This window comes from Pyrus communis, chromosome 2, assembly GCF_963583255.1.
Source record: "Pyrus communis chromosome 2, drPyrComm1.1, whole genome shotgun sequence".
Taxonomy (NCBI): Eukaryota; Viridiplantae; Streptophyta; class Magnoliopsida; order Rosales; family Rosaceae; genus Pyrus; species Pyrus communis.
The window spans coordinates 5,204,348-5,228,079 of record NC_084804.1 but is presented as its reverse complement, the minus strand read 5'-3'; the positions used below and the strand labels follow the sequence as shown (position 1 = coordinate 5,228,079).

The following is a 23,732-nucleotide window of genomic DNA, read 5'->3' as shown; positions in this document are numbered from 1 at the left end:
AGTTCCTTTGGGTCCGGAGGGGATATTATTTCCCATACCTAGCCTCCCCTAATTATTAGTGGTGTTTGAGTACAACATTTGCAAAGATAACAAAACGCTTCAAAACGTCGAAATTGGGACAAACGTGGAATAAAATTTATTCATCGGTCGAGCAGAGGAAGGGTTCCCATCACTGCCCATAAGAAATCTCACTTGACAATATCACAGTTCACCATAATCCGCAGTCTTAAGACGTTATGACAACATTATTAGCAAAATGCAGGAAATTACAAATGTTCAAACATGTCCGATCCGATTAGTCCATCACATCACTGATTTCCTAAATAGTAGTAAACAAAAACCGTCAAAGGGAAGTACAGACAAGCAGTTAACTCCTGCATGAGAATGCATCTAAAATTTGTACCAAAACAAAAACTCATCTAAAATTCCGGCGATTGTATAAATTACACCACCGTAAAGTGGGGGAATAGGAGGAGCGGCTCCAGTTGCAACTAGTGAAACTTTGCTCTCAATTTCCTTTCAACACTGAATGAGTTTTCTGATCCTGCGAAGAATGCATAAACAGATATATTAAAATACAAGGCGCCATTGAAAACGATTGTTACAGTTTATCTGGGCAGTTGGCACCGACATAACTGTAATAAAACTGTAATGGTTATCCTACTTAACAGTTAGCACCAACAGAAACTGAGTTTCCTAACCACCATATTCGCCCCCTCATGCGTGCCTATGCATGCTGGTGCGTAGTTATAATCATTTCAGAAACTGTAACTTCTTGATGCAGTATTACAGAAATATAAAACCAGGTGTTTGATAATGAAATATGACTATGAATCCTTTCAAAGGTAGCAAAAATGCTTCGTTCTAGTGAAACGTTTACCTTTAACTGGAAATACCTCCATTGTTCATCTCAATATTGCCCCTGGCTTCGACTTATAGAGTGGTCGTGAAGGAGTTTCTGGCTAGGGGTTTGGTGATCATCCTGCAGGTACAAATGCAATCAAAGCGTATAGCGCAGCGAGAAGATTTTGTTCAAATGATATGAGGTTATTTTCATGCATTCATCTGACTCATATGAAGCACTTGATTAGCATCAGAGGACGTACAACACCATGCATAAATGTAGGATCTAAAACACAAAAGAAATAGTGTAAAAGAAACTAACCTTGTATAAAGATGCCGCTGACTCGGACTGTAATGTCTGAATAGCATCCTGCCCCAGTGAACGCAGAGCATCAAGGGCATCTAAGGTTAGCTGCCAACCACAAAGTGCAACAGCATCAGCACTGGTACCAGAACCACAGCCACTACCGCCAGCGGCAGCAACATTCCCATTGACCCAGGGGCAGAATTGGTTGTGATGGCCAATTGGATCAAATTCCATAGGTTCTTCATAATTGCTTTCACCTTTTGGAGGTCCTGGATAACCATATAGAGTTAACAAAAAAAATAATAAGAGAAAATATATGAATACAAATGAGTAGACCCTTCATTCTCCTTTACAGGTATAACCAAACACAAGTGTAGGAGTTGCTGGATGCAAACTATGCAGCAAAAGTGGGTTTTTTTTTTTTTTTTTTTGGTAGGATGGAGTCATTCACAATATCACATTACAATCTTAAACTGCCGCCCGCAAATATGCCCTTAAAGTCTTAAATCATCATAATACTTAAAACTAAAAATAAGAACGAATAGAAGTCTGTATTCATATTTGTAAACGGTTTTGTTAGAGGAACAGGGAGGTAAGAAGTGGACAAATGTGCATAATCGCCCAAAATGGAAATTTTACCTAGCCCGTTGGCAACAGCATACTCTGATTCTTGGTACACACAATTGTTCGTAAATGAAGATTTGCCAGCATTTTTAACCTCCTTCTTGGTTGTTCTATAATTGGAGAAGACATTAGCATTGCATGAAAGAGAAGGGCGGGCACTGTTCTCTAGCTTGAAGCTTTGACTAATCTTTTCACCACTTTCCACAGATTCAGCCTTAGTAGAACCATCAATCTTTGAGCCACTATCAGCCCTCCCCACAGATCGAGACAGCATCTCCTGGCTATCACCATGGGGATCTTCCCTATTTATTTCATCAGGGACAATTTCATCCATTAGTCCAGGATCTGGGGCAGATTCACCTGTCTGGCCCTGATTTTCAGCATCTTCTGTTCTAGGTTCCACATCGCCAACTACACTATCTGCTCTATGGACAGATACATCAGCACCATGAATCTCTGCTTCATGACTAGCACACATTCCGACACTTCCGCCACTAATCCCGAAACTAATACCATCCCTGGCCTGAGCAGTCACAGTTTCTGTGTTAAAAATTTCCTCCCCATCATTTGTACTACTAACACCCATTTCCCCAAGAACTGCATCAGCCACAGGTTGAAAACCAACGCTCTGCTGAGCTTGATTACTGTAATTCAATTCTGATGTATCATTCATGTCCAGATTTCCATATGTACTAGAAGTGGGGAAATGAACATCATCAACATCTCCTGGATAATTTTCAACACTTTCCATAGAGTCGTCATCTGTGCCATGACAGATTGTATCCATTGCAATGACTGAAGATGCACGTGCTGAATCGATATGTGAATGGATTCCAAATTGGTCGCTACCTTGCGGAAACGAAGCAACTCTATTAGCATCAGCATAAATATCAATACCCATTGAATGACTGGGACCAGCACCAGAGGAACAGTATGTATCGAACATATCTGAATCACGAGCACGTTTTGAAGGCCCAGCTGAGTATTGTCCGCCATCTGTAACTTCATCACCATCACGATCAATGACAGTTCCTTCAACACTATCAGTGTGCTGCGTCCTTAAATGAGGCCTATCAACAGAACTGCCTCCTATTTCCAAACTCCGCTTACGAGAACTGGGACCCCTTGATTCATATGAAGCGGCTCGATCACCAACCTCGCTGCCTGCAGGTTGCCCAATCATCAGATCCCTCCCCATATCTCCATCCTGAATGTTTTCAGACATTTCTGGTCTGCCAAACCGATTAAAAGTAAAACCCCCTCCCATTGTAAGATTCAAATCAACATCTGTTTTCCCCTCAGTTGTTGTTGCTACTTCATCACGGTCTTCAGTTTGGTCTTTCTCAGCATCATCAGCAGAAACCCAACCACTAATTCCACTGGCTGCACTTGCGCCACGTGTAAATCCCAATTTTTTGCTTGTGTCGGGAAGATCAATGTTATTAGGAGTAAATCGTGTAGGTCGAGGAATGGTTAAGAAATCCAATATTCTAACTGTAGCTCCACATAAGCTGCAATCTAGTAAAGGTGATCTGGGATCACGTCTCGATTCCTTAACCAACACTTTGCTCTTTCCAGCATCTTTTCTAGCAGAAGCAGAGACTGCTTTCTTGCTTGGTCCAGGTTCTTGTGAAAGATGGACCTGGGCATACGTCGGCCCAAGAGAATATCCATTTCTAGCTGATTGGGCAGAATGTTCTTCACAGTCTTGCACATTTAAAAGCCATCTTGGTTCCCATCCACAAAGACTTATAAGTTTCTGAGCCTGATAATGGAAAGGTACTGGGTTAGAAGAACATATGCTTCAGTAATTTGACCAATACAACAAACCACCAACAGGGAGAAGTTTATAATTAACTCTTACACGAGAATATAAACAGATTGATCCATCTCGGGAGCTTTCCTGTTCTGGTATACTTTCTGGTTTAAAATCTACTTCCCCTGCCATAAGAAAGCGATCAACCTGCGGACCCCGAGAAACCAACATTTGCTCAATTGCAGATGCAGCTACCTTAGGTAGAGAGTGGAATTGCAAAAGTCCATCACATCTATCCTTGTACCCCCCAATTAAAGCGGACTGAGGGGTAGGAGGGAATTGCACCAGGCTTTCGGGGCAGCTGTTTCCTCTCCAAGGACAAGCAACTTTGTGACCGGAATCCAGCTGCTTTACAAAGGCATCCCCCGCATTTTGAACTTCACATTAAAATGAAAAGGACAGAACAAAAAAAATTAAAAAGTAGGAATAGAAAAGCTTATGCAGATACCATAGAATTCTTAACACAATTTCTGATTATACAAAAAAGAGAAGAAATAGCGTATTCTAAAGCTGAAGGTTAGCATCATTGTACTTTAATTTATAAGAAACAAGAATTTATTAACAGGTTAAAAGTGATGTGCAGAGCAAGATGTGCAAGAAGTCCAGCAGGAAAATCCAACTAAAAGCACCAGCAAGACCACACTAAAACAAACAAACACTTAGCCCAAAACAGAAAACAATCCAGTTGGATCAATCCAAAGGGTGCATCCTTCAGATTTTTAGACTGGGCCACAAGGAAGCCTAACCAGAAGGAAGGAATATAACTCCGCCCACAGTTTGGACAACAGCTACTCATTTCGATTTTAATTTTGCAACTGAAACAAATATAGATGTAGTAGACTAAAAGACAACTTTCAACCAAATAATATAATGCCTTAATAACATAAGAAGTCACTCTAAGCCGACTGTAGCAATTTTTTGTACTTTTTTTAAAAGAATTTTTTGGGTATAATGAACATGCCAAAAGCGACACCGCAGCATTTTATATGTGAAATCAGAAATAAAACGTCTATCATGCACATGATATGTAGCTGAAAAGAATCAGAAGCTGTCCAGGAAAGTCTTCTCAGAAATATTTAGGGAGTTGCGATGTAATCCGCATAATAAAACAGAGGCTGTGTAAGTTTATAAATTATAAACATGTATTTTGAAAGACATTGTTTTAAACGTAAATCACTAGAAATCCCCTAAGACAGCTACAGCCAACCTTCATCAGGAGTCCAAGATGGCAACAAAGCAAAACCAAGGGATGCGCCGCATGATTCACATGCAATTTTATCAACATCAACATTCACCCAACCTCTCCGAGCACATGCCAGTGAACTGATGACCTGAAAGAAATGACATAAGCAAAAGTTAGATACTTTGATACTGTCATAAGCCTATTGTAGGAAGGAAATGAAAGATTTGTGGCAGGAAGTTCAACTGCTTACAGTTGAACGTTTAAAAGTTGTCCAAGAATATCATATTTCACTTCTAAGGATAACATTTATGGGAATCGTAATGTACAAAAAAATTTAGCTGAAATTTACTAAACAATGAGCCCACAAATGGGTACTTCATTTATGTAACATAATAATATTTATTATGGACAGACAACTTAATTATACTATCTATATGTGTGTGTGTTCTAAATGACTTAAAATGGAAGTAAAGACTTCAGATTTGAAAGACTTAAGTTTATGGATATATAGCAGCTAAAGTACAAACCTTGGGCTTCGAAAACCAATTTGACGGTTTAAAAGTAGCCAAGCGGCGCAGTAAGTCCCCTCTTTCCCAAGGTCTACACGACAGTCTTGATGATCCGAAAACAGAGCTACCCCCACCACCTCCTCCAGCACTGGTGCTCAAAGAAGTCATCGGGGGTTGCGAACCAACACAAGATATAGATGCTCCTTTAGAGCCTTGTCCATGAATAGACCCATCCACACTGCCCACGTTTGCCGGAACAGTAGGCGATGATGCCCCCGCCGAACTAACAAGCGCAAAGCAGACATATTTAGCCAAAATTGAACATTACTACACACAACAAAATCTAATTAACCAAAGTTTAATTCTTTACAGCAGGTTTAATCGAATTAAGCTGAAAATCATGCAACATTAGGAAATGAAGCTGAAGTTCCAGCACCCCACTATCCGAGCAACCAAGTTACCAAACAGAGGAACAAATCGACCAATTCGACACATAAATTAACCAAATCCTAACACTAACTGCACAAATTGGAACACTACAGTCGCAGCTCGAACCAAACAGCAATCAAATGCAAAACCCTAATTGGATCAGCAGCAGAAATTGGAGGAAGGCGAAGACCTCCGAGAAGCTTGACAAAGACGGAGGTTTAGAGAGAGAAAGAGGAGAGAGAGAGAGAGAAAGGAAGGGGTACCTGGCAGCAGGAGCAGGATCAATGTTCCCTCCGGAGCTGATGACCTCCTCCCTCATAGCTTCGGTTGATTTTCCCCCACAATATTTTCTTTTTCGAAAGCAGAGAATACGAAAGAGTGCGTGCGTTTTTATAGCGAGTACCGAACGCGTGTGGTATGGCGCGTAAAGGGTACTCTCACTCCTTTTCGGTGGAACTGTGGGTCGGTTCGATGGGCGGGCGGGGATGCTAGTGGTTCGGGTTTTGAATTTCATTGGAGTCAGGGCGTTGAGTTGGACCCACCCACTCCCTTTATGCTGAGAGAGGATTCTCCTGATCCTAATCCTTACTTTTCAGAAATCCTTCAATCATATCGGTTAATCGTACATTATGCGATCAGTTTTTATCATGTACCATTTATATTCAATTTTAAATAAAAAAATTTATAATAATTTATGACCGTATAATGTACGATGAACAGATGTAATTGGAGGATCTCCAGAATCCTCACAAAGAGAATCCAGCGAAGATTCTCCTGACTCTATTCTGGATGGACAACATGAAAAAACCGAGATTTTTCAGTGTGAGTATAGCACATGGTGATACATCACATGTTATTATAAAATTGGTCAGATAATTATGTAAAAAATTAACAACTTAAAAAATAATTTTTTTCTCTATCTTTATATTAACACGCTTTTCGCACAATAAAAACTTTCTAACTAGATCAGCCCAGTTTTTTATTGCCTGGTTATCTTATTGATCTTTTAAATATGATTTGCCTTTTTTTTTTTTTTGTCACAAAATATGATACTTTTAGCGAGTGATTTTCAATTAAGAGTGGTTTGACACCGTGATTAGACCATTTTACGATCATTAATTAAGGGTGGTTTGACATCATGATTAGACCCTTTTATGGTCGTTTGATAACAATTATGTTTTTAATTTTTAGTTTAAAAAGTGCTAGCAACATTTGCTCTAACCTTCACATTTAAACGTTATCACTTAAATAAATGATATGTGACATTTTTTACACACAAAAAATAAGTTTATGTATATTTTCTATTTAATTTCTAGAAAAAAAAAAACCATTAAAGTTCTAGTGGGAAAAAAAAAATATCACAACTCACTTCAAGACCTTAGGTACAGAGGACTCTATAGACTCTCTCTTACCTCACAATTTAACGTCAATTCCCATGACAACATTATAAAATATTGTGTTATAAACATGAATGATAAAAAATGCACGAAAAGTCCAGCTTTAAAAGATACTTCTTACCTTTTTCTCGTAAAAAAGTAAGACACCCCAAATGCCTATTACCTTTGCCTATACCCCAACGGAGGATTTAAACACTTTCCAAAAGTGATACAAATTTACATCTCTTTATTTTTATTTTTATATATATTGTCACCATAAAATGTAGTTGTATTTGGATACAAACCCTAACAAGTACATAACGCATTCTGAATGACAGGGTCACTACAAGGATATAACCCCAAGTGCTGCTTATAAGTTACAACAACAAACACATGACAACGTTCACCCAAAAATTTGAAGAGAGAAACAGAATATAGCTATAAAACCCCATCAACATGTTCGCCCGAGGCCCGAGGAAGTCAATCATCTAGATGGCACAACACCGGTACCAACACCAGCACCAGCGCCAGCGCCAGCACCAGCACCTGCACCTGCACCAGCACCAGCACCAGCACCAGCACCTGCACTTGCACCTGCACCTGAGGGAGAAAAGAAGTGTCCGAAGGTTTCACTTTAAAAGGGATTGTTGGGGAAGACAGCAAGATATGCTCTGTGAATAATCTTAGAATTTAGACAGATTAGAAGGTGATGCTTACCGCCATCTGCTTCCTTCCTTGATTCATCTGCTGATTTCCAGACTATATCCTTCAGCCCCGTCGACAGGTTTTTGTAGAACTGTAAATACAAGACAATCGAGTATATATATGCCAAGGACAAAAATTCGCAACACAGCACACATAATGGTGCAAGATATGTGCAATTTCAAAAGTTGTGTGATTGCCCAAGCTGCAGCTAGATATGCAATAACCCTACTGCTGCAAGGGATTAATAACACGTCCAATCCATTAGGGACACTCTTCTGTGGTGTAGTTATCCCTAATTTCTCTTAATTAGATGAATATGAAATACTTGTTAGATCAATTAGTGCATCAACGTTAACATACATTGTGAAATTCCAGAGTGTCTCCCCCGGACTTGCGAACCTCAACCATGTACAGTGAGGGGGCCACCTCAAAAATCTGGAAAGAAAGTCATTTTGTAATATCCATTGTCAAAGGGAATGTCAAATGAACAGATGAAGAAAATTTGAAAGAAAAAAAAAAAGTGAAAGCCTAACAAAAAATGAAAATGAAAGAGGCGAACCTCTGTTGCAACGGATAAATGGCCTTTACGTCCAGTTTTTTCACCTTGCAGCTTCAACTGAGATATAAATAATGGCATGGAGATGCGTCACATAACGACGCATTTTCCCCAGCTTTAAAGTCTACTTTCCCCAGTAAAATAGTGAAAGAAAATCGAAATGCAAGAGAATAGCCATTTACCTTGAAGTTATTTTTCTTCACACCAAATCCCAAAGGTGCCGCAGCTTCCTCAATTTTAGAAATTATCTCATTAGCAGGACGTTTGGATGTGAACCTTGTTTCTCGTTTAACAAGATCCTGGTTTGTTAAAGAAACGTCAGCTGTTTCCTTAAACTTTATGTTTACGAATAAACTAAATAATCAGAACTAGAGAGGAAAGGTTAAGACTTGCCAATTAAGCAAAGAAAAACAACAGCATGATATAGAACAATCACAATTTAACGTTTGTTTTTCAAAATTAACCATACCATTTGTTTCTCAAAGAGACTATTGAGATTCAGGCCCTGGGATGTAGAGATAAGCTCAAAGGCATTCATTGTGACAGGCGCCACATTCCGCTCTTCTCGCCTCTCCACTACAAGGTTCTGAGAATCCTGTGCTTGGGAAGAATAGAGTACAAAGTCAAGCCCTGGCATCATGAACCAAGATAAATCTTAATACGTAATGTCTCGCCCTTACCCCTGATTCATTGAATATAGAATCCACATCATCAAGACTGACATCAACTTGTTCAAAACTAGGTGGCTTATATCCTTTCTTAAACCACTCATTCTCAATGACCTCAGCAATTGTAATTCTCTGTTGCATGAAATTAGCTTGTGCAGTAAATGCAAGATATAAATAACAGACAAATCTAATTTATATAGTAAAAAAAAGGACAGGAGACCGGGACATACTGTCACGGGGTTAGGATCCAAGATCCTCTTGATTAGCTTCTTTGCACTCGAGGAGAACCATGGAGGACTTTTGAACTCGGCCTTAAATATCTGGTGGTCACATAAAAAAGATGGATGTAATCATGTAAAACATGAATAACAGAGACATAGATTGATCAAATCTGGTGATGAGAAAAGAGAGAGATGCACCTTTTTGTATAATGACATGAGGTTGGAATCTTCAAAAGGCAAAAACCCAGCCATTAAGACGAAAAGAATCACACCACAAGACCATAAATCTGCTTTCGCTCCATCATACCCTTTGTTTTTGATTACCTAGGAAAAAAAAAAGTATCATTAAGTGGAACACGGTAATAAGATAAGAAGAATAGTTAGTTTAACAAAAAAGTTTATACACCTCAGGGGCAACGTAATTTGGTGTTCCACATGTTGTGTGAAGCAATCCATCTTCCTGAATGAAAGAAATAAGATAATGAATCGTACATTCAGTATTGCTAAAAGAAGCTGTCCATTCCTGACTATCAAATTTTGAATGGTTACACGAAAGCGTAATACTCACTCGCACTTGCTGAGGTAGAGCACTCAGTCCAAAATCTGAAACCTTAAGAGTCCCGCTAACATCTAGCAGCAAATTCTCTGGCTGCAAAAAATTGACAACCGCAAGAACAGGTTAGTCTTACATTATAATATAGATACATCAAAGGGGGCAACGAAAGATCTGAACTCCCTACAAACTACAGATCTGAAATTATTACGCTAAAATAACAAATAGCTACATATTTACATATATAGATACAACAAATGGGGCAACGATAATTCAAACCTTTAGGTCCCTATGAAAAACACCTCTGCTATGACAGTAATCAACAGCATTTATAAGCTGCTGAAAATACTTTCTTGCTTCATCTTCTTTCAATCTTCCTTTACTTGCCTAACAAATGAAAATGGCGAGAGGATTCTGATTATATATATCATCAGAAGTAAAAAGAATGTCCAGCAAATCAATTGAATAAGCACCATCTTACAATTTTGTCAAATAGTTCTCCACCAGTCACAAATTCCAAAACAATGTATATTTTCGTCTTGCTAGCCATCACCTACACCAAAAATGCATCCAGAAGTAATTTGTAAGTACCAAACAAATCACGGTTTTAAAACTCTGCCTGCACCACGCACCAACAATATTGACAGTGGACATTGTACTATTGCCATGCCACCAACCAAAAAGCAAAACAAGAAATGGAAACAAATCCAACTGCCATGACCACCACCTCATCGTAAAATTTTGTTCTCGTAACGATTAAACACATGTAATTCATCTTCGGTAGTGAGTGAAAAAGAGAAAACGTACAAAAAGCAATAACGACCAGATTTGACTAACCTCATACATGCGAATGACATTCGGATGTCTAATTAATTTCATCGTTGATATTTCTCGTTTGATCTGCAAAAGGAGAGGAAATGACAGCAATTCATATTAATTTTACAAACCAGGGTGATGCTTGTGCCCTAAAACAAAAACGATTGTGAAAAATGATCATTTCCTTATTTTAATTTGACAAGTAAGTATGGATGTTAAATAAATTGGCAAGGCCAGGTGAGGGTGACGAGCGTATCCATCAAGTTAGACCATGTGATCAGCTTGTTTCTTTTCAGTTGAAAGTAATATCTTGACCTTTAAACATTCTAGCGGGTACATAACATCTACTAACAGGGTATGCCAATAGCAAATTATGTCTATTCAATTCTGATGTCCGTCAAGGTTAGTTCGATTCTGATAATATCCTATGCAAATTGTCGAACTTAAACTCAAACATGTTTACAGAAAACCATAATTTCCGTAATCTTGCTTTGCTTGTGTAACTGATGATATCAAAAACAATAAACTTCTTCAGAGTCAAGAAAGTCAATAAATTTCTTCAGAGTCAGAAAGTCAATAAAAGAGTAGCAATCAAACAGTAAAATGCTTAGGTCATCAAACGATAAACCCTACCCGCTCTTTTCAAAGTTGATTTTTTATCCCTTCAACTTTATGTAAACAATAAACAATAAAACATTTTCATTTTCCGTGGTTCTTCCCCAACTTTCAAACCAACCAAACAACGGGCCATCCAATATGTCCAGAGAATAACTCAATTAACATGCAAGCGAAACGCGAAATAAAATACATAATGATTAAACTAAAAAAATTTGACAAAAATTCAAACCTGGCCTATCATCTTGTGCTTGAGGACCTTCTCCTTGTCGAGAATTTTGATCGCGAAGTTCTCCCCTGTCTCGACGTTGCGAGCGAACTTGACCTTGGCGAAATTGCCCTCCCCGAGAGTCCGACCCAGCTCGTACCGCCCGACCCGCGTCCTGCTTCCGGTGTTCGACCTCGACGCCATCTCCAACCTCTCTCTCTCTCCCTCTCCTCTCCCTTCCCTCTCTAGAATCTTCCAAATTTTCTCTCTCAAAATTCCACTTCCAATACCTCTTTCTCTTTCTCTCTCTCTCTCTCTCTCTCTCTCTCTCTCTCTCTCTCTCTCTCTAAAACTACCTCTTCTTCTTGCAGGGCTGCCAAACCTGAGACTTCGTCACGCTCATTCTTCCTGAATTTGAATCCGAAAAAAGCACGAAACCCTTAATCCGCAGAGACAGCCGAATCCCGGAGACGCGATTTGGAGGTTCAAATCGGGAAAGAAGACGGAGATTTGGAGGTAAAAGCGAAAGAAAAGGTTGAAAAGACGTTGACCGTCCGATCCGACAAGAAACCCATCAATTCGGATTTCCTAATTATACAGAAGATCGAACGGATTGCGACGACGATGATGCTGCATGCAGAAAAACCGAAAGCTTTTGTTTTGGAGCGAAACAAATCAGAGATCTCCAGGAGATTGAATCTTTTTTCGTGGGGGAGTTTTTTTTGGGGGGGGGGGGGGGGGTTGATTTTTGCTTTTGTGCTTTTTTGGGTGAGAAATTGGAAATAATTAACTGAAAAAACCGATATGATTGGGGGGGGAGACGTCACACGCTGGACGGCTCGTTTCTATACGAGGAGGGTGAAGTACGAGGATATATATTTAAAAATACTTTTTCCACCTCGGAAGTTGGGATCCGGTGTTTTGCATGAAAAGGTCTTGAGTGCGGCCACAGCTGCGATTACTTTTAAAACTAGCATTTGTTTACATATTTTATGCTTATGAACATATATTTTTTTTTAAATTGGAAGGAGAGAGGGAGAGAGAGAATGTAGAGGAAAGTGGGAGGCTTTTGTTTTTTATTTTTTTTTAATTTTAAATATTGGAGATATTTTTTAAAATCATCTGTATGTGAGGTTTTAATAAAAACAGTAAATTTTAGACATGTGAAATTACATTATTGCTCATCATTTTTTTTGTGTGATAGAAGATTAAATAGTATTTTCACTCTCTTTTGATTGACAAAAAGAATTTCATTAATGTAATTTTAGATAAAGCAGCTTTTGGTTGTACTATTTCTACGTTCATGGTATTTTTTTTAATAAATTATTATTGTCGTTTTAAAATTTTTAACTTGAATTTCAAATTTTTTATATTAAAAATAATACACGCAGAATAAAATTTAAAGTATCAATTTTATTTTATATTATATTTGACATTTATGATTTTAAAGTAGTTTCAATGCGCGTGTTCTTTAGTAGCTTAATTTTATTATTATTATTTTTGTTCTTCGAGAGGAGTAGCTTGATATTCAAGCAAATGACGTGTGGATTAAGTTTAAAATTATAGTAAACAAGTGAATAAATAATGTAACTACAAATATAATTTAATTAACAAATAAACAAAACTGAAAACTGTGGACTATTTTGGTTGATTTGTTTCTCATACTAAATTATAAGCTTAATATGTAAAATAGCAAAAATATCTAAACAAATTATATTTTTAATGTCCATTTATTCCACAATTTTCAGTTTGTAAGCATGTATGTTTACCATGAAAATGTGTTTTTCCTTTGCTTTTATTTGTAAGCATGTATGTTTGCAAATCGTCAATAAGAAAATGTGTTTTTCACTAAAAAGGTAATAAGATATGTTTTTAATGTCCATATATTATGTGGATAGGATAAAGTACGATACTACCACATGCAGTACCAAATTGCATAAAAACAAGTGCTATCAATGTGTGATGGATTAACTACTATATTCTAAAAAAAAAAAAAAGGAAAAAGAAAAGACACGGGCATCTTTTGCGTTTAAGGAAAAATAGTTGGAATGAGTTTGAACCAGAGTGATAGTTTAACACTCTGACATTTGATGTAAATATTTGAATTTGAATTTAATCAAAGTTTCTATCGTTTTGAAAAATAAAAAAATTAAAAACAAACATTTAAAGACCAAATTTGATATATGGACTTATGGGCCGGTTAAAACACAACCGCAAACTTTCATCCATTTTGTAAATCCAATATCTTGGGCCTTGGGGTTGGGCTTGGTTCAAGCTCAATGTCAAATCCCATTTTCATCCCTGCCCCATTTTGTATTGACTAATAAGTCCCTGTCACTGAAACTTGTTTCTAAAACCCTAGTGGAAGCCGTTGAAGCTTGAAGCTAGGGTTTTAGTAACCAGAACCTGGTCTTTTTTTTTTCTTCAGATTTTAACCGAAGCTTCAAAATTTGTTCATAATTTAGGAAAATGGGCGCCGAAGAAGAAGATAATCAGAAGAGCATACCAGTTCTGCCATGGATGCGAAGCCCAATCGATGTCAGTGCCGTCCACGAATGCCCTCTCTCTCTCCTCCCCTGCATTGATCCCAGGTAAAAATACCAACCCGATTCACCAAAACTCTCTGAGAAACTTACCCACGATTCAAAATGCTAACTTTCTTGTTCTGCTTTGTGTTATGGACAAACCCAATTCACTATTTTTTGTTTTACTGTGAATTAGGTTGAAGGTGGCGTTGGAGAAGATGGGAATCTCTTCACTTTTCCCAGTTCAGCTTGCAGTTTGGCAGGAGACTGTTGGCCCGGGAGGTTTCGAGCGCGATTTGTGTGTTAATTCTCCAACTGGAAGTGGGAAGACTTTAGCTTATGCATTGCCAATTGTACAAATGCTGTCGAAGCGCTCTGTGAAATGTCTTCGTGCGCTCGTGGTGCTGCCGACTCGGGATTTAGCATTGCAGGTTTCATTGACTTCCTATGCTTACTTCTTTTTTATCATGTCAATCTGTCTTAAGTGAATTAATTGTTTAAAAGTGATGCTATGGAAACTTTATGTGGATTTTGGGTGAAATATTAACTAAATTTGCAATTTTCATCTACCGCTGGGTCAGGTGAAAGAGGTTTTTGCTGCAATTGCACCTGCAGTGGGGTTATCTGTTGGTCTTGCAGTTGGCCAATCTTCTATAGCTGATGAAATTTCAGAGCTTATCAATAGGCCTAAGCTTGAACTGGGTGTTAGATTTGACCCTGATGATGTTTTGCCCGAGTTACGAAGTTCTGTGGACATATTGGTGGCTACCCCAGGAAGGCTAATGGACCATATAAATAACACTAAAGGATTTACACTTGAGCATCTCTGTTATCTTGTAAGTGGCAGATTTGGTACTTCAATTTTCATCCATGTGTTGTGATACTGGAATTATAGAAGCAACATGCACTACAGTATATCTTTTTGCAAACTGGAAAACTTGATGATGCATGTTAAATTTCAAAATCAGTTTCAGAGTTTTGCGTCTGATGCGAGTTGAAACAATGTTACACAATTTCTGGTAGTCACTAATATGGCAAAGCATATGATGATTTATAGGTTGTTGATGAAACAGATCGATTGCTAAGGGAGGCATACCAGTCTTGGCTACCCACTGTGCTTCAAATCACTCGCCCTGACGATGAAAGTTTCCTTCCCTGTGCTCAAAATTTTCTACCTTCCCCATTTGGTTCCTTAAAAACCATAAGGAGATCGTGAGTTCTATGTCCATTTTCTCTTCCTCTGTCAATTTTTATTTTTCAGATCATTGTCATGACACAGAATGAGCAATATTAATTCCTCTTGTCATTTTGAAATAGAACTACATTTTATTTTTCCCACATCACTACCATTCTCATTTTCTAACGTACTTTTCAAACAAGGTTTTATATTCTTGTCTTAGTTTACGAGAGTGCAATAAGTTAATACCATGTTATCACTGACACTGATTATCAAATGCTGGCTTTCGAATTTTTAGGATTCTTGGCACATACAACCAGCCTATTTCATGGGTTTGCCGGCTAGGGTTATAATTCTTACTTGCAGAAACTGAAACTCATATTCTGGCCACTACTAAAACTTGACTCTACCTGCAAGGGGATCTTGAATACCGATGGAAATGATAACTTGTGTTTAGTTAAAAATTTAAAGCATGATACATGCCTTGCTTTTGAATGTTATCTCAAATTTGTTTCAGTGGTCTTGAGAGGGGGTTTAAGGGTAAATCTTACCCCAGGCTTGTGAAGATGGTTCTGTCAGCCACGCTAACCCAGGATCCAAGCAAACTTGCTCAGCTAGATCTGCATCATCCTTTGTTCTTGACAACTGGACAAAAGCGTTATCAGCTTCCAGAAAAGTTAGAGTCCTACAAACTGGTATTCTATCTGCACTCTATTGGTAAACACATGAGATTGGCTCTGTTTCTTTTTTATACATAAGGGAGACTTGTGAAGTTCATATTATGCATACTTTCTTGTTTGCCTTGCAAGTGTGGGATGATGGTGACGCTAGATTCATTTAGTCCCTTGGTAGCATAAATAAAGTGAAAAATCTGTGTATTATGTTTTGATAAATTTTTAATATTTTGATGTCTAAAGGGAACACTGTGTCTCTCCTAAATTTTTATTCCGTCTTATTTACAGTTATGCGAATCAAAATACAAGCCATTATATTTGGTTGGGCTCCTACAAAGTTTAGGAGCAGAGAAGTGCCTTGTTTTCACATCCTCTGTGGAGTCAACTCATCGTCTATGCACCTTATTGAACTCTTTTGATCATCTGCCTTTCAAGATTAAGGAGTATTCAAGCCTTCAACGTCAATCTGTTCGAAGGTAATTTCTGGGATATTTATATAAATTGAATGGATAAAATTTTGAATTTGTGATTTACTTATGGCAGCAAGACATTGAAGGCATTTCGGAAAGGGGAGATTCAAGTACTCGTTTCATCTGATGCAATGACTCGTGGAATGGATGTTGAAGGGGTGAGGAATGTCATTAATTATGATATGCCTCCATACATAAAGACATACATACACCGTGCAGGTCGGACAGCAAGAGCAGGCCAAAATGGTTGTTGCTTCACACTGTTGCGTAAAGAAGAGGTATGTATTGTCTTGTTAGTCTCCACCCCAACGTGCATTTCAGATCAAGGTTATGGGGAATAGAAATATTGTTACCCTATACCCATGTTTTTCTTTTTTCTCTTATTTTAGTATTTCCATCTTTCTTCTACGCCCTGGTGCAACTTAAATGGGCTGGTAAGCATCAATTCGTTATGAGCTTGTCATGTAAAGTAGATATTTTCTTTAAGTTTGGAACAAATTTATTTATCCACTGAGGTCTATCTGAAAACTGGGATTATTATTTACCTTGGTTTTGCCCGTGTGAATAATCAGTTTCCCAATGAACAGATATATTTTAGCTTTCATTTATATCGGGCTTGAGCTCAAATAAGCAAAATCATCAAAGGACAACCTGCTCAGAGTTTGGGTTTGTTTGGCTCACTTTGCAGCGCTTTTGAGTCCTATTACTTGATCGAATATCTTAACTCATGAAAATTACTCGCTGATCTTGCTCATCAGCATGTGGTTGGAATGAAAGTCATTTACGTGTTAATTATCATTCATTGTTCAGATTAAGCTACACTCACATCATTTACTTTAACTATCGATTATAAGTTGGGATATTTGCAATTTTCTCCTTTCGTTGCAGGTTAAGCGTTTCAACAAGCTATTACGCAAAGCTGAGAATAACTCTTGCTCTAAATACTCTGTTCCTTCTAGTTACATTGAACCACTCCACTCTATCTATGAATCTGGTAATTGCTTTGCTTATTTGTCATGTCAATAAAGATTAATGTTCACTCTGATGGCTTCCACCATTACGATGTTTGGCCTCCATCGAATTTACATGTTATCTCTAGCGGTTTTAAGCTTACACCAGCTAGATGTAGTCGAATGACTTTAGATGCTTAAACCAACAATGCTCCTTATCATATCTTTTCTTTTCTCAATGTGACAGCACTGGAGAAATTGAAAGAGACTGTTGAAATGGAAACATCCCGGAAGAGAAAGCGGTGAAAGGAAACAAAACAGAGCAGCCGCGAAAAGAGAGTAATTACTGAAGCAAGTTCCGCGTAAGAGTTAAGGTTTGTGGAGGGGTAAATGTAAAAGTGAACTCCCCTCAGTGTACATGCTTCATAGTTGGTGTAACAACTAGTATGTTAGCAACCATTTATAAACTTTTTACTACCAAAGCATTTTGCTACCTTCTTAGACGTAAATGGTTGGCTCAGATGATCTAGCAGCAGGACCTTGCAGGCGATCGGACGTTTAGTTTGGTACAGAGCTCAGGTCGAGGTCGTATCGCAAGAAGACATTAATCTGTATACCGTTGAACTAGCTCATGTTCTTAAAACTTCAGTGACCAAACAATCTGATGGATTACGTCACAACTATCATAGATACGAATACGACAATAATGGAATTAAGCTTAAGATATATACACAAACTATTATTACTGTCGCATCATTTGGTGTACGAAAATTGAAATATTCTTCGTAATACTATATCGCATTAAAATCCATATTTATACGATCTCTAATTTTCATTAATGTAATGTTTGTTATAATATAAAGAGTATCGATTTATCAGATCTCTCTTACTGCTGTTTGAAGGGTTCTTGTTTTTGTGATGAAGAATATATATGCGACTGCTATCAGGCTACGATATTTTTCTGTTTTAACATATATAGCCATCCTATATAAAAAACACACACACACACACACACACATATATAGCCATATCTCCTTAATTATAAAGAATATGCAATTGCTAGGATTCGAGTTTGATAATCCGATTATAAATGGATCTATATAAATCAAGGCTAATTCAGTCTGACTTGATATAGTTATGACTTAATATAACATATTATTTGATTTTTATATGCTTATTGTTAGATTCCACGTCGTTTATGGGAGAGGATCTTATATGCTTTATATGTACATGCCTACTTCCATATAGCACGAGACATTTTAGGAGCTCACCGGCTTTGAGTTCCATCGGAACTCCGAAGTTAAATTAGTTCGCGCGAGAGCAATCCTAGGATGGGTGACCCACTGGGAAGTTCTCGTCTGAGTTCTCAGAAACAAAAAAACGTAAGGGTGTGGTAGTCGAGCCCGGGATGTGGTGGGGATCCGGACCGGGATGTGACACTTATGTTTTTCTATAGTGGTAGTTTAAAATTGGAAAAATGTACACCTCTACGCACTTTTCTTATTATTCAACATGAAACTTTTAATTTTCGACAAAAAAAAAAAAATGAAACTTTTAATTAAAATCGAAAAATATAATAAGAATGAGGTCGCTAATTAATGATATTTTAATATTTTCTAGGTTTTAAATTAACTTCGATCTATCCAAATCCGATGTCCATAGGATCTGAATCAATAAATAAGATTTGATGATCCGAATAGGATTCAAATCCGTTAATACGATTTTAAGTGAATCCACATATGGATCAAGGCTAGTCCAATCCGAACCCGACTCGTTTACATCTAGTTTAAAATCCCTCAATCAAAATTGAACTTATGTCAGAAACTTGAGAATCAAAGGGTTGAAATGTATATCCCTTGAATGTATTGAATCAAGAATTGTCTAAAACGAAAAACAGGCTTTTTTTTTTCTTTTGTTTTTTGGTGTTCTAGTGTAACGATGGTAAATTGATAAACTTATAAAGGGTTACAAAAGCCAATTAAGGCAGTACAGAATCCTCGACAAATCATGAAAACCCCTAACTGACGACCAAACCAAGAGAGCGCAGAGAGCCATAGCTTCCGCAAGAAGAGGAGAGCATACATGCAGGAAATGACCACATTAGCCGCTACAAAACAGCCACGATCGTCACGAACAACTCCGCCGTGGCCGCCTAATTTCCTTTCCGCATCCCACGCACCATCGACATTCAATTTCAGTTTGCCGGATGGAGGTGAAACAGGCATTGAAAGTATTGAATCAAGAACTTCTTGTTCGGCATTCGCACTCTGTGCCAAACAAACATTACTGAATTTTCAGTATGGCTCAACATCTCAGATGGTGCAGGTTGAGCCGCTCATATGATCTATGTACATTGAGTTCCGGATCTTTGCACAATTTGTGACAATGGTCACGAGTACTAGTGCCTATTGATGGTAAAAGACACGAATCTCGTTCATGCTTCAGCCCAGTTTTTGTGTAGTGATGGCTACATTAACATTACATATAGAATTGCAATGTGATCATGTGAAGCTTTCAAAAATTGCAGTAAGAAGTTACGCACCAGATATTCCAAACCAAATCAAGACGTTGACTCAATAATTTATATTTTTGAAGCGAAACCAAATCCAAGAAATCAAAGGTATCTTTGAAGCATGAAAGGGCCGGGGAGCTTCTCTCTCCCATTGCTAGGATGGGGACAAGAGTGGTTTGCTTGAAAGGATACCTATCGACAATTTGAGCCCTGGTGTGTGGTTTTGCTCGTCTTATTTTCTAATCAATCGGGCAATTTTAAATTATAAACTTTTTCTTCCAAAAATGAAAGCACTAAATAAATAATTACAAATTTACAAACAAGATTCGGAAGTTTGGAATCGAAAGGACATTTTGGTCAGTCATTGGACATAAATCGAAATGCAATAAGATCAGACGAAAGTAGGATTTTTGGCATGCATTTGGTGGGATTTTTTTCAGATACTTATTTCTATGTACATAGAGATACCTTTATATATCCATCTAAACCTACCCACATTTAAGCCTATAAATACAATGCTACGAGAGTGACAATAGTACGTATAGAGTTATTTGTAAAATGGTTAAAATCATTGTGGCTTGTCAGTGTTTTTATTATTTTTGTTTTTCTTGGTTCATGTAATGAATCTCCCTACATCCAACTTCAAGTAATCTATGCATACCAATAGGTTGAACAAGCTCACCGATCATATGATCTCCAATTTTCATTTATGTCCGTAGCTACTAGTATGATGTCTATGAGACCCATAGATAAACAGTTCTGCAACTCGGTGATAGAAAATGTGACGTGCACAGCTGCAGGAACGGATTAAGCGTGTGTTGATGCATGTGTAGGCAAATACAATGGGTTATCCGAACCGATATGCGAAGATATCCTTGGCGAGTCGAGTGCATTATCTTGCATATGCAGACATCATCCATGCTAGATAGGTGCTCATGTCCTCTCTTGTGTGTTATCTTCGTGGATTATCAGTAACAAGGAAATAAAAGAATGTTTGTTATAATTATTGTAAGGAATATCAATTTATCAGACTGGTTGAAGAAAATTCAATTGCTACCAGGCTACGATACTTTTCTGTTTTAACATATATGGCCATACCTTTTTAAGTTCGATCTATTGGTTGGGGGGAAGAAGGGCAAAGCTGTAGCAATATTTTCCAAGCCATGCATATATTAGTCCTCATATTTCCCAGAACTAATTAAGAGTAGCAAATAGATATGAAACATTGATTGATGGAAAAGCAATAGTTAGTGATTCTGTACTCTGTACAGCATAATATTGCCTCTCACTTTCCATATTATATATACATATATGTACACATATATATTTCCTCCATTCGCCTAATAGAAAAAGTCCCTTCACAGTCTTTCATTAGCTCAACTGATTTGGTCATCTCACTAATTCTCCATGACCATGCATGCATGTTTGTTGAACCAAAAACAGAAAAAAAAGGAGAACACATAAAATAGGGCCTAAAAAAGACGGCTGCAACTCAAATACTTCGTCACAAATTAACGCCTTCAAGGCTAGATAACGAGTTTCCCAGTTTATTTGCTTGGCCTTCAAAGGCGTAGTCTTAGACTCTTAGTGTCCCAACACCAAGAAAGACCTACGAACTTTCCTGAGAAAGTACTTTGACTCGGCACCGGAGGCAGAACCAGAAGCGAAACTTGGTGCCGACGATGACGATGAGGAGGAACGAGCAAACCTGTTGGATGATGATGAAGGGAGAGAATCATTTGGGGTATGAACATGTTCTCTCTCCTCCTCATTAATTGTATCCAACACCTTTGAAGTTCCTTGCCTCATCACACTCACAAATTGTGGCGGTGCAACTTCTGTGATGAACCTTGCTAGCCGCGCATTCGCCATTTTCTTCACTACAAGTTGAAGAAAACTAGTAACAATTGAGAATTTAGAAGCGATCAGGAAAGAGAAAAAAGAAGAAATCTGAGAGAGAAATGTACTTGAAGAAAAGGGTTTGCTTGTCAAACCGAGTATATGAACACAAACTTATATAGATGGAATTTGTTTGGGTTTATGGTAATTAAGCCACGGGTCCTAGTCCAGGAATGTTAAATCATGTTTTAATAGCTAGTGCCGCCTCTTACTTTTAACATTGATTGCTAGGGCTGACGTGGGACACACTTATTGGTAGGTGTCTATCCTTGGGTGGAAGTCAGATATCCGCGAGAGATATGATTTTTGTTGGGAACGATGGCTTCCAAATTTGTACTTTTCCAGCCGCACTGGGAATAGGCATGGCCATGCCACGTTTCAGTTTAGTTTGCTTGATCTGGGCGGTGATGCTGACAAAAACTTTCTCGAGAAAATTTCGTTCCAAGAAAATAATGGTTGGCTCAAATCCATTTGGGATACATGTTAGGAAAATATCCCAATCACGGTTTACTAGCACGTGATACCTACCGTGTTTGTTAGGTTGACAATTACTAGGATAATTGGTTTAGTTAGCTCGTCAAATTATGTAACACCATGCTTTTAACACATGATTAATTAGTGATTTGAGAGTTGCACTAGCTCACACTTGCAAAGAAAATTTGAGAAATGTGTTTTACTTAGTCATTCGTTATGTTTTAATACTAATTTGTGTGTGCTCCAACATCCAATCGATCGTCAGAAATGCTAAGTGAGGTAGACAATCTTTCTTTACATTAGAAGGATTGGCTTTGTTTGTTGGTGGGATAGATCTTTTCCAATTCTTTTATCATTAGTAAGAAGATTTGAGTTTGGAACTTTTTTCAACATTTATTTTTTGTAAATTAACTTTGATAGTTTTGCTTTGAGTGAAACCCTAACTCTTGAATGTAGAAATTCTTGTACTCGACTATGGTTGGATGACATTGCTAATGGTTGATCTAGTGTTGGTGTGACTAACTAATTATATCATAGTTCTCAAATTTTTATTGCAAACGATGAGAGCTTGATTGATTGCTCAGCCTGCTTAGATTTTGCTAGGTGTATACCGCCACGTCGAGATTATCTTTCGAAAGTGAGATCACCACCGGCTTGTTGAAGAGGGAAAGATCACTCCTAAATGCAGTCGTGATCTTATATACGATACCATCAGACGCGCCCCTCGCAGTCAAAACTCTCCTCTCCAGTGGGACCAGCCGGGCCGAAAGCCTCGTTTCCTTCAACTAAAAAAAGCGATTTGGTCAGTAGGAAAGCCTTGGAGAAAATTGCAGAGCACAAAGGCATACAGATGAACTTTTACATGGTCCTACAAATGCTAAAAAGTGCAAATTTGGACTAGAATGCTCAAAGAAGGGATCGATGCGGATGGTTGCCCAAGCATAATCGGCCATATCATCATCTTCATTTATTCAACTTGATCGTCCATATATTGGTCAAAATTCATACATTATTCCTCTTCCATGCTTTATGAATTGCTTCTTATCCGTGGCATGAACAGTGTCAAATGGTCCACACTCATATTCTTGCCCTAACAATTTCCATGCTCTTTCCCCATCCGTCTGCATCTTATCAGACATTTAGGGCCTTTTCTGGTTCTTTCCAATTATTTTTTTTCTGGGCGTGGCATTTGCCATTTTGATCGTGATAAAACAAAGGAATGATCGCCTAAGACGGCTTGAATAGTGAACACTGCATTGTATGCATAGTAGAAAGGTTTACTAGTGTACCTCAAACCCTGCCTTAATATGTCCGCCGCCGGATCAGTAACAGATCAACTAGTGCTGACCGATGATCATTTTATCTTAAGAATATGTTCGTGAAGTAATTTGATAATAATGATAAAGGGACCATATTATAGTTAACGATCCGTGATGTTCCAACACCAACATATCGTAATAAGACGTTGTTAGTCGCACAATGTGGTTCACTAATGCGGTCTAGAAATGCAGTGCATATATCTAGCTATTTGGATAATTTTTCTTCATAAATATAGTGGGCATGCACATATACAATATATTTAGTAACAATAACTATAGGGTGTTGTTATTGGCACTCCACAA

The 23,732-nt window shown here is 37.9% G+C and overlaps 2 protein-coding genes across 2 annotated transcripts; one reads left to right on the top strand and one right to left on the bottom strand.

Annotated features, from left to right (window-relative positions):
* Positions 1 to 214: 214 nt before the first annotated feature.
* LOC137724596 (uncharacterized) lies at positions 215 to 12,144 on the bottom strand. The gene is made up of 23 exons (XM_068463357.1): positions 11,454 to 12,144; positions 10,628 to 10,690; positions 10,272 to 10,343; positions 10,070 to 10,177; positions 9,806 to 9,886; positions 9,644 to 9,697; positions 9,436 to 9,561; positions 9,247 to 9,336; positions 9,029 to 9,148; positions 8,818 to 8,943; positions 8,531 to 8,647; positions 8,352 to 8,408; positions 8,153 to 8,227; positions 7,805 to 7,883; positions 7,592 to 7,687; positions 5,975 to 6,299; positions 5,301 to 5,565; positions 4,798 to 4,921; positions 3,639 to 3,967; positions 1,790 to 3,539; positions 1,166 to 1,419; positions 881 to 982; positions 215 to 544 (listed from the first exon to the last, which is right to left on the bottom strand). Exons 1-22 carry the CDS (start codon positions 11,631 to 11,633, stop codon positions 911 to 913), a joined length of 4,563 nt encoding a protein of 1,520 aa, XP_068319458.1. The 5' UTR covers positions 11,634 to 12,144; the 3' UTR covers positions 215 to 544; positions 881 to 910.
* A 1,668-nt stretch (positions 12,145 to 13,812) lies between these two features.
* Positions 13,813 to 18,153, top strand: LOC137726456 (DEAD-box ATP-dependent RNA helicase 1). The gene is made up of 9 exons (XM_068465390.1): positions 13,813 to 14,020; positions 14,151 to 14,385; positions 14,536 to 14,790; positions 15,012 to 15,166; positions 15,649 to 15,826; positions 16,094 to 16,281; positions 16,349 to 16,553; positions 17,164 to 17,269; positions 17,473 to 18,153. Exons 1-9 carry the CDS (start codon positions 13,899 to 13,901, stop codon positions 17,529 to 17,531), a joined length of 1,503 nt encoding a protein of 500 aa, XP_068321491.1. The 5' UTR covers positions 13,813 to 13,898; the 3' UTR covers positions 17,532 to 18,153.
* The last annotated feature ends 5,579 nt before the right edge of the window (positions 18,154 to 23,732 follow it).

Bases quoted from the DNA above. Each gene is read 5' to 3' on its own strand.
- LOC137724596 (XM_068463357.1), bottom strand. From the start codon at position 11,633: ATGGCGTCGAGGTCGAACACCGGAAGCAGGACGCGGGTCGGGCGGTAC. The intron at 8,409-8,530 runs GTAAATGGCTAT...TTTATATCTCAG, and splicing joins TGAAGAAAAATAACTTCAAG to TTGAAGCTGCAAGGTGAAAA. The intron at 4,922-5,300 runs GTTTGTACTTTA...CATTTCTTTCAG, and splicing joins ATTGGTTTTCGAAGCCCAAG to GTCATCAGTTCACTGGCATG.
- LOC137726456 (XM_068465390.1), top strand. From the start codon at position 13,899: ATGGGCGCCGAAGAAGAAGATAATCAGAAGAGCATACCAGTTCTGCCA. The intron at 14,386-14,535 runs GTTTCATTGACT...CCGCTGGGTCAG, and splicing joins CTCGGGATTTAGCATTGCAG to GTGAAAGAGGTTTTTGCTGC. The intron at 15,827-16,093 runs GTATTCTATCTG...TCTTATTTACAG, and splicing joins AGTTAGAGTCCTACAAACTG to TTATGCGAATCAAAATACAA.